This window comes from Stegastes partitus, unplaced genomic scaffold, assembly GCF_000690725.1.
Source record: "Stegastes partitus isolate 25-593 unplaced genomic scaffold, Stegastes_partitus-1.0.2 Scaffold668, whole genome shotgun sequence".
Classification (NCBI taxonomy): domain Eukaryota; kingdom Metazoa; phylum Chordata; class Actinopteri; family Pomacentridae; genus Stegastes; species Stegastes partitus.
This window is the reverse complement of record NW_007578399.1, coordinates 200,493-214,796: the sequence shown is the minus strand read 5'-3', so window position 1 is coordinate 214,796 and position 14,304 is coordinate 200,493. Positions and strand designations below refer to the sequence as shown.

Sequence of the window (14,304 nt, the reverse complement as noted above, 5' to 3'; positions counted from 1 at the left end):
TCCATACTTGTCTCTTCCTCTGCTTTACACATCCTGCAGTTCAAGTGAAAATGTTTTATATGATTGTTGGTCATCACTGAGCAAACTTTCTATTTTTGACATTTTTTAAAAATGAGACACGTAGGAAACGGTGACGTTGGAGAAATATGAGGAGTTTAAGTTCAGATTTGCTTCATTTTCCTGATGGAACAGCAAGTCACAGTTGAGTAGCTCCAGGACCGTTAAAAGGGAAGTTGAAAATCCAACAATTTTACAGTTTCTGGCTGATAAATGGCCTCATTCTGGTGATTTTTTTATCGAGATAACGTGCCCTTTCAAGCCCCCCCCCCTCGACAGGTTTTAAAATGAGTGTGCTTGGCCAAAATGTGATGATCAAACCTCAGAGGGACGAGGTTCATCTGTATGCAGGATGAAAGCTCCTCGCTGATATCCATTTTATGACTTTCCCCCTATTTATTTACTATGAGCTGTAAATCCCACAGGACAGAAGACAACTTCAGCGCTGCCCTCTATAAAAGTTGCACCTCTTGCCAGGCTCAATTAAAGTCGCTGTTTTCTGTTCGCTTTCAGAAGAAATGTGACTGACTTTCTCTGACTGGAGTAATAAAATCAACCTGTCGGCTATACGTCGCGACCGCTTCATCAATAATGTGTCAATTTCTCATTATGAGATAAACATCCAAATCTCAGATGACCTCCACGATGCCTCGCTCCTCCTCTTCTTCCCTGCTTCATTTCATCCTCTCCTCCTAATTATTTTTCCGGTAAAAGAAGACTGGCACTGAATGATGGGAGGAGAGGAGGAGGAGTGAGAAAGCTTTGGTTTCCTCCGACAGATGTCTTCCTTGTGTGCCGCATCAATGAGAAACTGTAGGATGCAGGTTGGCATCGCCTTTCAAGCGCCTTCAATTGAAGCTCAAACTCTGGCAGTTTGAGCTGGCAGTGTTTCCAAACCCATTGACAGTAACTTTATAGCTCCTAAAGACCAAAAGTACAGCTTCACAAATTACCAAAGATCTGAAATTATATCTGTAGGCATAAAGAAACAGCACGGCGAGGCTTGCAGAAATGGCACCGTTTTCAGTAAACGCTGAGCGAGGTTCTGTTGTACCGCATTTATTTCAGCCTTTTCTTTTGCTCAGAACATAACCACATATAGAGACTGAGCGCAACAGACAACCAACAGAGTGCAAACATTCCAGAGACCATATGGAAAACCTGCTTTAATGAGAGCTATACGCAGAGAAGATGCAAAGAGCAGCGTTCTCCCAGCCGCCTATCTGAAAATTGTCACAACACCGAAGTTGTGTTCGGTGTAATCAACCCTGCTATCAACACTCTGCAGTACACAAGCTTCCCAGGAGAAACACGCTGATTCTTTTATCCTTCACCAAGCGCTTGCGAGCAACGGATTTCAAATATGCTGCTGTTGTGATGCTGTTTTAAATTGCTTTAAACCTATTTTCCTATGTTAAAGATGCCAGTCACATGAAGTGCTTCACCTGTCCCCCTCCCCAACATGCCATCCCAGCTGAGCTCTTCCCAGCGGCCTTTTGATGAAGCGAATCCATTTTTTTCCCAGCTCCTCTTGCCACTGGTGGGATTTCAGTCTCTGGAAAATACAAGCTCCTTAAGAACACAGCCTTGATTCTTTAATCTTCACTGCCTTTTTTTTGTTCGAAAGGGTTTAAATTTGCAATATGTTTCGGGATATCATGTGAAAAAGATTGTCTACAGAGATAAACTCACAAAGATTCGTCACAAACAACTTCCAGGAAGCACGTTGTCTCGCCACCTGACCGGCAGTAAATGTCAGACCGCAAAATTAGTGAGTGTCTGCAGAGAAGAAGTTGGAAATCAAGCAGCTAAAAGAGCACAGTGTTTTTGTCAAGGGCAAGTGAGGACTGAAACGCTCTCCCATGAGTCAACTTCCTCCAGTATTTTTTATGCTCCTGTAAAGTTTTCCCCCTTGGCATTTTCGTGGTACTCAGAGACGTCTGTGGTACAATCCTGTGGTAAAGGTCCCGAAATACTACACAAGTCCCTGAGGGCAAGAATAGTACCTCAGGACATTGTCACATGTCTGTACATAGGCACCAGCAAGAGAAAATATATGGTGTTTTACCAGTATTTTTTGGTATTTCGTTGTATTTTAAGGATGTTCTAGTTGCTGAATTTAATTAATGCAGCTTAAAAGTAACTCTATCTTTTAAAAAAAATATGAATATATACTGTATATGTTTGTTTTTTTTAGCAAACCTGGAAACTCATGCATAGTTTTCTATAATCTGAACTGCTGTAACTCTCGACACTATCAAAAACCAATCTTGTTTTAAGCTACTGATTTCTGTTTATGTTGATTTGTTCAAATTATCCTCGTTCTTCCAATCATGTGTCTATATTACGAACCTAATTTTCACAGCAGTAGAACATTTTCCATTTCCCTCATCATCCCCGAAATGATCAGAGTCGTTCTTTCTTGCGGAGAACACGCGGGTTCAGACGTCGATGCGCTCCAGGGTTTGACTTGATTAGGTCATGTTGTCACTGTAGGTCTGATTTGTGCTGTGAAGGTTCCTGAAACTGCTGCAGAAGTTTTCCACAGCTAATTTCTATAAAGTTCATGGCATCCTGAAAGGTTTTGCTGATGCACAATGCCATTGTTTAGATGTGGAAAACATCACGTTTACTCACCTGCTGCTGCTTGAGTGCAGTTTTGAGGTGCAACTAATTACTTTGAGTGCTTCCCTTTGATGCTACTGTGCAGCTATTTTTTTTCTTTTTTTGCAATATACAAGAGCCATTTATTGTACATTTTACTTCACTATACCAATCAGTCTAGCTACTAGTTGCTTTACAAATTTCTGAGTTGTTTAATGTCATCTGCAAAGAGAAGATGATTGTTATTTTTACAGATATGCATATTGTGTTTAACCCAGCAAGTGAGTAAATGTGGTACTTTTCTTTAATACAAATTGCAGCATTTATCCCAAGTACAGATCCATCCATTATCTATACACCGCTTAATCCTCACTAGGGTCGTGGGGGAGCTGGAGTCTATCCCAGCTGACTTAGGGTGAAGGCAGGGGACACCCTGGACAGGTCACCAGTCTATCACAGGGCTACACTTAGAGACAGACAACCAAGCACACTCACATTCACACCTACGGACAATTTAGAATCACCAATTAACCTCAACATGTTTTTTGGACTGTGTGGGAGGAAGCTGGAAGACGGAGAACCCGCAGAGAACACACAGAAAGATCCCAGTGTCCTCACTGGGATGTGAACCGGTGTTGCTGCGAGGCAACGGTGCTAACCACTGATCCACCGTGCAGCCCACAAGTACAGATGTCACAGGGAAATCCGGAAAACAACCCAATGGCAGACAAAAAAAAGGAACTTTAATAAAGAGTAACTAGTGAAACAAATAGAAGGCGGCTGGTGATCCAGGGATAAAACCAAATTTAAAGTCCACAAAGTCCAAGTGCAATCTAATTAAACTAATTCCAAGCAAAAAAAAAAACCCACATGTACAAAAACACAAACCAGTACGAGGTACATGAGGTAGAAATCCAGGCAGCAAAGCATGAGATGGCTGAACAGGAAGGAGGCAAACAGGTGGAGAACAGGCAGCTATTCCAACAGGAAAATCCAGGTTGCAGACAGAAGACTAAACAGGACGAAGTCAAAGAGACAAAGGAAGACGCAGAACAATATACACACAGTATAAATGCACAAAGGACTAATCGGGACACAAGTCACAGGTGAAACTAACCGGAGCAGCCAAACACAGAGGGAGAAAAACAATGAAGTTAGGTAATAAAACGCAGAAGACACACAAGAACATAAAGCAAGAAATAAAACCAACTAAAACCACAGAAATCTACATTAGTACCTGGAATCTTATTTACCATCCTTTCATTCTTCAGTCATTTATTTTTCAGTAATTTGAATTAAATGTTATTTGTTTTATATTCATATGTCTCTAAATTTCACCAACATCAAATCCAGCCAGCACTTGATTTGCTTGTCATTACTGCCTAATCAACCAGCAGTGACGACTTCCAAAACCATATTACGGAGATATAATCTAGATTTATTACAGTCAAGCACAACTCGGAGCTCTGAGAAGCAAAGAAAAACAAATATCTCCCCTTACATGCTTCCTTTTTCTTTCCTTTCACTTTTTTTTTGTCCTTTTCCCCCACTGACACTATGCACTAATCATACTGCTGATTAACAACATGCACGACACAATACTTCAGCCTTATCTCGTATAATAGAGCATAAACATTTAATCTGATAGTCAACATTTCATCATGAAACTACTCTCTGATCTTAATTTCGGAAAAGCATGATCTGTAATCCGTCTGTCTCCTTTAAAATGACTGAAAAATGTCAAGCAGACTTTTAATGAGAACCCTGGACAAATATGAGCTCAGTAAATACTACCATCCACTTAAACTGCATATGAGGAATTGGGTGTTTTTCACAGGCGTCCACCGAGGCTTCAATATGCTGGTGTTTCTGAAAGGCACTAATTAAAACAGAGAAAGAAAATTTAAAGCAATTAGAAACAAAATGACTGAATAAGCAAAGACAAATTGGAAGAACAAAGCACCTGCATCAGTATTAATCTATCAGCTGCAGGGACTATTTTTATGCAGAGACTTGGACTTTTGATATTTTTTATTTTGCTGATCATACATGTGTACTTTTACTTCAGTGGGATTTTGAATGCAGGAGTTTTTTTTATTTTTTTACACCCCTGTAAGGATCTGAGTTTTGGGATGTGCTGTCTCAGCAAAAAAGACAGGCCGATCTAAATTCAAACCCTGTGAAGGATAAACCGATAAACAACAGTGAAGACAATGAACCGAGAACGAGGGACAAGGTGACAATATCCAGGATAATTATCTTGTGGATCAGCATCATGGTCTGAGGGTTGAGGACGGTGATAAAAATCTTTGTTTATGATGCTCAAATGGACCTTAAAATTCAGGTAAACTTTGAATGTGACCTTCGCTGCCCACACAGCAGCTTCACTCACACGAATATAGTTTAGCTTCTTTGATGCCCGAATTATCAGATCGAATTCATCCATTTCGTTTTAAATTCATTCTGTTTGAACTGCTTAACAATTTTCTGATCTGGGCTGTGATCCAGTGGTTTTGGAGCCAGGCTATATCTTTAATGTTTCCTCCGCGAACTGGCTTATATCAATGAACATCAAAAAGTTTTTTCGTAGCTTAGGCTGTTTTAATTATCTCATTTCTAACGGGGTAGACATTTGAAGATTTACTGCTGCATGTCTCAGTTTGTCTTGTGCACTAAAAAGTGTCACAATGTTGTTACAGTGTATTGCAACACTCTGTCATGGACAAACGCATTATTATTTTATAGTTAAGTATTAGGTATTATATCTTTCTCTTGTTTTTAATGGGTCTCTAATGGATGGTGGATCTCCAGCCGTCCCCGTTTGATGGCTTTCAAGATGATGTACGCCTCTCTTAGAAATTAGATTGGCAGGACATCAAGATTTTTTATGCTAAAAGAGATGTATTTCGCTTAAAATATCAGGCATTAAAATTTAAATTAGGCTTAAAAATGACGGATTTTGACACGGGGAACTTTCTTTTAAAATATATTACATTTAAAAAAAGCAATTCGTGCAGGATTTATCTGCTTTTTGTGGCCTTTGACCCTGTTTTCAGGCCTCAAATCATCATAGCCCCAGGAGTCTGAGACTTACCCAGCTACCATATGAACTTTTGTTTGTATTATTAACCGTAGATATCTTTAAAACCAATAAAAACCGCTAAATAAGTTGTAGAAATGTCTATATACTATGCTGGCCCATGGAGGATTGAGCAACTTCTACCTTGGATGATATTACTGTCATTTATTTTCAGTGTTTATTGCCTCACAGCTGCTTCACGTCTGTCAACTGTCATTTATGTAGCAGCACAAACGGGAAGAGTCACAGAGTCTGACTCACACCATATGTTACGAGGCTGCATTTCAATGTGTTCTCAGCAACACAAACACCTACATCGGTGCCTGTTCTTGTCGAAACATGATCTTCATCTCACCCCTATCACCTCGCAAATTGAATATTAAATCTGTGGTTGAATCCCCGGCTGACAAACAAACACACTAATTGGTTCTTGGGTCACAGACAAAAAAAAAAGTGTTTTGTAGGTTTTTTATTTTCACAATTTTTTTGCGTCTCTACTTTTTTCACCTCATAAATATCACCAACTAAAGGCTCCTCTTCTGAGATGATGAGCAATTTTATAAAATAAGAAGCCCTTTGTTGCTATCTTGCCTTAAGAAATAGTTCAGCCAAACTGTATCCAGCCCCCCGTTCCTTTATCAGTAGGAGCTCCGCTGAGGCTTCGTACAGGGCGTCTTTCCAAACTAAATGAGGCACTCCAAGAAAAGCACAAAAATTGTCCACCACATTTCCCCAAACAGCTTGTGCAGCATAATCCAGGAGCTGTAAACAATCTGTTGTACCGTGTCCAATATTTACCTCATTATTGCCTTTATTTTCCTCCTGTGGAAGACTATTTGCCGATAGGTCCAACCAGAGTGCTGCCAAAGAGCAAGAAGCAGACGGTAATGAAACAAATATTAGCCAACGTCCAGGCTGGTTTTAAAATATCACCATCATCTTATAATTAGATTTTAAAGCTTATAGATACGGGCAATAATGAGTGATGGAATAGATCACATCTGAGGAGAAGTGTAGTCGTTTTATTCATGAGTAGACCCAGATCATGTCCTCTGTCCTGTTACTGTAATCCTGAATGTAATATTTATGAGTTGTAAAGTTACACTCATACATTGTTCTGCTAAATGTTAAGTGTGGGTCAGTTTTATCGTGTTGTTGCACTTTGTTTTCTTTAAGAGGCACTTGCTTCACCTTGAAACACTTTTGTTAAACTGTATTTACATGCGTCGAACCAGGAGCCCATTCATTATGTCTGCTCCAGACTATACCCTGTGGTCTACAAGTGCACTGACCTCACTTCCAGTCTAACCATTGAGCAACTTAAAACTACACACGCCCGAACAGGGACTTGAACCCTGGACCCTCAGATTAAAAGTCTGATGCTCTACCGACTGAGCTATCCGGGCTCTGATGAAACTTCCTGGCGAGGTCATTTCGTCTCAGCCAATGGCATCGCTCTATTTCCATTTTGGCCTTAAGTGACAACCAATCACTTTGGCCTGTGTTTGAAGGTCACCAACCTTTTGAACCGATTAGTGTTAAATGTCACCATTTATGACGGCGCGACCGGTGGCAGTTTGTGGAGCAATTACTGCGGAAGCGTGGAACATTCAGGCACAACTCATTACTTTTCTGTCATGGCCATCACTTTATCTTTTCCACCGTGAAAAGGATTGTTTATTTTATAGCTCTGTGAGAAGAAGAGCTTCTCTTAGCCCATCTCAGTGTCAGTATAGAGTAAGATCACCAGTACTACTGACCTGGACCACTTTGGGGTCTGTTTTTTTTTTCAGGTTGCAGGAACTTTGCTCTGAGTCGCTGAGTGTAGATTGTGAGTATAAACCTGCCATTGTGGGCACATTTCAAATGCATTTCTCTTCCCTTTCCACTCTCTATGTATTACCTTTTTCAAAATCCCCCTCACTGCTGGAAACAACAACAGCACCCTACACGCTGAAAATCTCAAGTTTTGCCGAGGATTTGGCTCATGCTATAAGGCAGCCCTGTTATTTTTTTTTTGGTGGATTTGCCCTTTCGGGGACAGAGCTCACCTCCCTGCATGTAAATGTTCCACCAGAACAATTCCCCAGCCACTAGTTTGAGGGGATGCCATTGCTGCATCCTTGGCTTTGCTGCTCTTAATACGATTGTGACTCGAGTTTAAAGAAATACATACCAGCAGGGGATTAGTTTTTTTTCCCCGTCTCAGCAAAATGAATCTTCATGTTTCCATGCAAACGCACTTTTTATTTGTATTCTGAAGCTGCACATATGTTCATATACAACTGTATGTACATTTTTGAGCTACTCCAAGTCATTCTATTTCTGTAAATGTTCAGAAATGTCAGATATCCAGAAGTGAAACATGAGTTACACCTTTTTTTTTTTTTTTTTTGCATTGATGTTAATGCACAAAAAATGCTTTCTTTACAACAACAAGCTATATCTGTTTTTATAGTTGGTACACATTTTTACTACATTTTCATTTTTGACCATTTCCTACTGAACTTCTTTTAAACACTGTTGTCCAATTGTGTGAATGCACTGACCAAACTGTTGCTTTATTGTGTTGTAAACCATGCAATGCAAATAAAATCATTCTATTTTGTGATAATGAGGTGCAGCCAGACTTTTCTGTCCTGCAAAAATGGTCTGGCTGTGCAGGAACTCTAGCTATGCATCAACTCAAGATGAGTCTTACAGTTAGTCTGCTCAGCACCAGCTACATTTGCCAGCATATACAGCCTGGAGTGACAGAGCTGGAACTATGCTGAATTAGGTTTATGGAACCAAAATAACCTGAAATAAGTCAGACTTTCTGAAATAAGCCTGGCTTATTTGGTAAACTTACCGCTTGTTTGTATTATATACACACTCTATGGTCTGTATGAACCTGGTAGTGTAGTTTTTTGTTAAATTAATATAAGAAGAAATCTGGGCTGTCCCAAACTCTTTTCAAAATAGAATTTAATCTTCTGAACAGGTTAGTCAAAGAGGAAGGGCAACAAAAAAACACACACACAATTATAATAGCATTTAATGAACTGAAAATGTAATGCAAATTGGAAAGTGTATTGTCACATTTCTAATAATACTTTTATAATACACCACCATGAAACCATTACACGCCTAGAATACATTATTCTAACAGTATTACGGTCAGCGGGGGGACTTTCATTACGAGACTTAATCCAATATTTAGATATTGGGATCTGCCGCCATCTTGCGGCCGCGGCGCGCAGTGCGGCTGCGCCTCACCTACGTCATACCATAATAAGGAAGTGGCGGTCAAACAAGCGACACCGGTACAGGTGGAGGATATTTTGGTACATTTCGCTGTTGTACGCTTTGTAAAAGTCTCATTGTGAACACGGGGGGCTAAAACAAAATGTAAAGTGACGCCTCCAGGGGATTAGTCTCTCGTGGCTCGTGTTTTTAAACCTCTGTGGTCTCTCTTTGTGCTTCATAAAGAGGCACGATGGAGAAATACTTACTCCTGAAAGTCATCGGGGAAGGCTCTTTCGGTCGGGCTGTGTTGGTCCGATGTAAAAGCAGTCAGGAACAATATGTGGTGAAAGAAATCCAGCTGCCAAAGGTACGTAATATAGTGTACATACTGTAGCTTTGTTCCCACCTGTGTGGTGGGATGAGGAATTGACGTGGATCCCCTCAATGCAGCCACGTAATCATGATGATAAAAATGCAGAAATATTAAAATAAACATTAAAATATGATGATTTTCGACAGGACACATGGAGAAACAAACAGTCTACAGACTATATTTGAATCCAAACTGTGATGTTATAGCCTGAGGTTGGACATGAAATCCAGATATGGAAATGTTGTTTGTGTTTTGCTGATAACCAACCAGATTACTGCCCACATTGAGACATGGAGGCTGTTTGTTTTGCAGAAAAGAGAACGCATTCATGCTTGTATTTGCATTTTTATAGAATCAGTCCAAATTGGAGAACTCGAGGAGAGAAGCCATCCTGCTGTCCAGAATGAAACATCCTCATATTGTGGCCTTCAGGGAGGCATTCGAAGGTAATCACATGGGCAACGCAACCTTTAAAAGTTATTACAAGTTATTTTGGGACATACCGTTATAATTGTTTGCGTTGCATAATAGGAAATGTGATTGTGTTTGTTCAGCTGATGACCTCCTATGCATTGTTATGGAGTACTGCAGCGGAGGAGATCTGCTACAGAGGATACGGCAGCAGAAAACTACCCAGTTCAGCGTTGATAATGTAGGCCTTGACTGTTTTTACAAAACTTTGTTCCCAATTTCTTAAAAACTAGTTTCACTGAAATCTATTTTTTCTTTACCCAGATCTTGAAGTGGTTTGCTCAAATGTGTGCAGGTGCAAAGCATATCCACGATAAGCGAGTTCTGCACAGAGATTTGAAGTCCAAGGTATAGTGGAGTCTTGGTATTATAATTTAGAATTATTCATGGATTTCATGTAAATAATGTGCAAACACTGTCTTTTAATTAGTGCGTCTTCTGTTTAATTTAGGCTCCTTTATGTTTGTCCTCTGAGTCAGAACAAGAAGTCAATTATTTAGTTTATTGGTTGGTTGCATGTTGATAGAATCTCATCAGTGTGAGTGCAGGGGAAAGAATGAACAATGATGAAATTGCTGATCGAGATAAGATCACATTATCTCCCATTTCTGCATAATATCATCATTTTGCCATAGTTGGCTGCTCTTATTTTTATTTTTTATTTTTGCTTCATGTTAAATCATCACTTCTCTCTCATTTCCTTAACCAGAACATTTTCCTGGCAGATAATGGGACAATCAAGCTCGGAGACTTTGGCTCTGCGTGTATTCTTAACAGGTAAAGGAAGAGAAAAGATTTGCAATTTTAAATTTAATGCTTGGTGCTTCAATTATGTCTGTTATACTTGAACTCTGAATATAAATGTGTTGCAGCTCAAAGGCTTATGCTCACACATATGTTGGGACGCCATATTATGTGGCACCAGAAATTTGGGACAACAAGCCATACAACAATAAGAGGTATGTTATTGTGATTGTTTGACTGGTTTCTCTGTTTTCTATTAAACAATGTGAGGATGAATTGAATTCCTATTAACTACAGATCAGTGTCATTGTGGGAAACTGTTTGTCACTGCAAACATGAAATGTTAATAGCTAAAGCAAAACATGCGTGAGAGCAGAAAAATGCAAATATGTAAGTACATATTATTCATACAATGCACTGCCGAGGAACACACGTTGCTAGTAGATGAATATTTACTCTACAAATATTTACAAAGGAATCAACAGACTGTGCATATTTGCATGGACAAGAAACAGACCAGAGAGATATGCAGATAATTGGAAAAAAATCCCAACCACATAGTTTTATATATCAGAAGGTACATAGAAATATATGTATATAATGTGTCATTTTGAAGGTAAGATCACCTGCAGACAATGTGACACTTTGCTAACGTACAGACGACATGCAGAACTATTGTGTGTGATCCTTTCCAATGAGCACTGACACTTTTCATTTAAAGTGTTTCCAAGGAAACACTATACATGCATTTTATTCCAAAAAGCTACAAAAACATCTATGACTTTTCCTAAACTCCCATGCTTGCTTAGAGTTTCTCTCCAGGCTTGATTTTCTGACAAAAGATATGAACACAAGGCTCTTCAGTGGCCAACTGTTCAGTTCTGGATGTTGAAGTGTCAATAAACGTGTCAGCAACATGGCGCTTTTAAGACAGCCTGAGTTCTCGGCTCTGCAGCGGTTATGTAACTCACGCGTGGGTTAACCAGTCTTGTATCTCTTTGACTGTGCCAGTTTGTGACAAGTGTCTGGTGCAAATGAATAACCACATCTATCTCTCTGTGCTCTCCAGTGATGTGTGGTCTCTGGGATGCGTCCTCTACGAGCTCTGCACCCTGCGACACCCGGTACTTCCCCTTCCTCCACACTCCCATGCACCGAGGGTTTGACCGCGGGCCTCTCTCCAAATACTGTCAATGAATCATTGTGTAAAATACTGCTGCTGTCATCTTACAGCACAGTGAGATACTGCAAGGCATTGTTGTGAAATGATGGAGGCCCAGTGTCTTCAGCTGAGTTAGATTATGTGCTGTGTATTTTTTGTGGCTCAGATGTTGCAGCGCGGTTTGTTGTCTCAGAGATTCTCACAGCTCACTTTATGTGTTCAGTTCCAGGCATCTAGCTGGAAGAGCCTGATCCTTAAGGTGTGTCGGGGCGCGTACCCTCCCCTCCCCAACCACCTGCCCTACGAGCTGCAGTACCTGGTCAAGCAGATGTTTAAGACCAACCCAAAAGACCGGCCGTCCCTGCACACCATCCTGACTTCTCACCGGGTTTCCAGACTCCTGCGCACACATCTGCCCTCACAAGTAAAAAAAAAAAAAAACATGAGCTTCCTGCATGGTGACTGTTACTCAATCAGCTGAACTTGAAGTGATTTTATGGCTGCCTGTTCATCAGAACGACAAACTGACAAGACACAATGTCTGTGAGAATTTAAGCTCTTACACAACTTCCCCAGCTGTGGTAACCCTATGTGGAATCTGACCTTTGACAAGCTGCTGTTAGTTCAGATGGTCGCAGAGCTCATGTTATGTATTTGATTTACTGCAGCGCTTTGAATCCTTTACAGGCCACAGTGACAGAGGAACAGGGGAGCCGTACGGGTCGATGGAACAGAGAAGAGGGGCAGAAGGTGGCTAATCTTCTGGGAGAGAAGAGTTTAATAAAAACATCAACATATGAAGGTAGAGTCAAAGTTAATAATGTCGTCATGAAAAAGGATAAACAGCTGCGATTGTGGGAGAAGCACATCTCTAGAATATTTGTGTAAACTGCCGAACTTACATGTCTGTAAAAAAAAAATAATTTTCAATGTTTTTATCACCAACAAAGAATGTAACAAAAAAAACAACCCTTTACGGCAGGTGTGGAGCTTCCCTCAGGCTGCTGTGAAAGCACCGAGTCCGGCCCTCGGAAGCAGTGGGCTGCTGGACCGTCAGACACAGTCATGCAGGTGTTGGCCAATGCCAGCCTGATTTCATCTGACAGCATGGCATCGACGGGACAGAACCTCACCGGTTCTACTCATGAAAGTATGATAGGCAGCAGAATTTTAATTTCCTGAAATGAACAAAAGTAAACTTCAGAGAATGAAGTATTTCATCTGACGTGTTTTTCCAGGTGCGTCAGGGGAGCCGGAGGACGGCAGGCAGAGGAGACGGTGGGAGAAGGATCCTCCCGAGAGGATTCTGAGTCTGCTGGGGAAGGCACAGCTGAGGAGATCCTTCAGCACCTTTTTAATAAAGAAAGGAGGTCTGTTGATCTCTGCTTTCTTAATATAAGAGCTGAAGAGCAAAACAAACTACTGGAAATTAGAGACTTTTCATAAGCTTGCTAAAAGGGTCATTTCTGTCTCAATAGAAGCATGTCAGTGTTGTAAATGGTATAAAACTCTCTGTGTGGTGATGGTGGTGGTGGTGGTCACCACTTTTTAGATGATGACCCTCTGGTGGGGCCGCTCTCCCAGCCGCAGGGTGATGAGACTGACGGTCCAGAGCCAGAAATGATGGTAGACGAGTACCGACTGCAGCCGCGCTCTGATGATGAGGACACGTAAGTAACCGTGGCTCATTGCTGCCTTTAACACGGAGAACATGTGTTATATGATCACACAGTGTGTCAGCAGGACAAAAAGGGGAATACCTGAAGGCTGGCGATTTTATTTAGTTTTTAGTGCTGCTCCAGTGGTGGTCCTGCATGGTTTAAACCTCCATGTAAAGTCAGTGAAAGATGCAATTTTACAGTTTTTTTTAACAAAATATGCAAGAGGTAGGAATAAAAAGAATAAAATGCAAACAAGAAAGTCCTTTGAAACTTTTTTAGGCTGAAAAATCCAACGTATGTATGGCCTGCTCAGCAAAGTCATGAAAATAAACAAAATAAACATTGTTCACATTAAAATTCATATTAAATATTAATGTTTACAGAGAGCACTTTATGAATATGTGTTGAATGTGTGGAATGTGCTGCATTTGTATGATTTGTATATGTGACCTGTTGGTACGAAAACATAGTTGAAATGCGCCGTATTGTATGTCCTCGTCTTCACAGGGACTTTGAGGAAGAATCTTCTTGTGACTGGATGGACGAAGTGGAGAAAATGTTTTTGGAACACTGAGGCCTCATTCCTCCTGAGCCTACACGCTCACAAGGCCTTCATTGTTCATGTTTACATTTGCTAGAAACACTAACTTATTGTGCGCGCCAAAATGATTTCGCTAAATGTATAAAAGATCGTGTTCTGATCTTGTAACTTGGGGCCAATTTTTATTGCACAGTTTATCCATGTTTACAAAAATCCAATGAAGCTCAGTCAGCACCAGCAAGGCAGTTTTTTTTATAATTAATGTGTCATGTTTTGTTTTTTGGTGGTTTGATCACACTGTAAACTCTACTGCTGCAACAAGACACTAAGATTTGAACTGAATGTTGCTCAGCTTGTTTTCAATAAAAGTTTTTTTTACATTAA

The 14,304-nt window shown here is 40.4% G+C and overlaps 1 protein-coding gene and 1 non-coding gene across 2 annotated transcripts; one reads left to right on the top strand and one right to left on the bottom strand.

The window, feature by feature from the left end:
• Nucleotides 1-7,073: 7,073 nt before the first annotated feature.
• On the bottom strand, nucleotides 7,074-7,146 carry trnak-uuu (transfer RNA lysine (anticodon UUU)). The gene has a single exon. It is a non-coding gene; the product is annotated as a tRNA-Lys (tRNA).
• A 1,927-nt stretch (nucleotides 7,147-9,073) lies between these two features.
• nek3 (NIMA related kinase 3) lies at nucleotides 9,074-14,304 on the top strand. Its single transcript, XM_008290365.1, has 13 exons — nucleotides 9,074-9,335; nucleotides 9,694-9,787; nucleotides 9,896-9,993; nucleotides 10,077-10,160; nucleotides 10,522-10,589; nucleotides 10,685-10,771; nucleotides 11,626-11,680; nucleotides 11,942-12,142; nucleotides 12,406-12,520; nucleotides 12,701-12,868; nucleotides 12,957-13,088; nucleotides 13,271-13,388; nucleotides 13,887-14,304. Exons 1-13 carry the CDS (start codon nucleotides 9,219-9,221, stop codon nucleotides 13,951-13,953), a joined length of 1,404 nt encoding a protein of 467 aa, XP_008288587.1. The 5' UTR covers nucleotides 9,074-9,218; the 3' UTR covers nucleotides 13,954-14,304.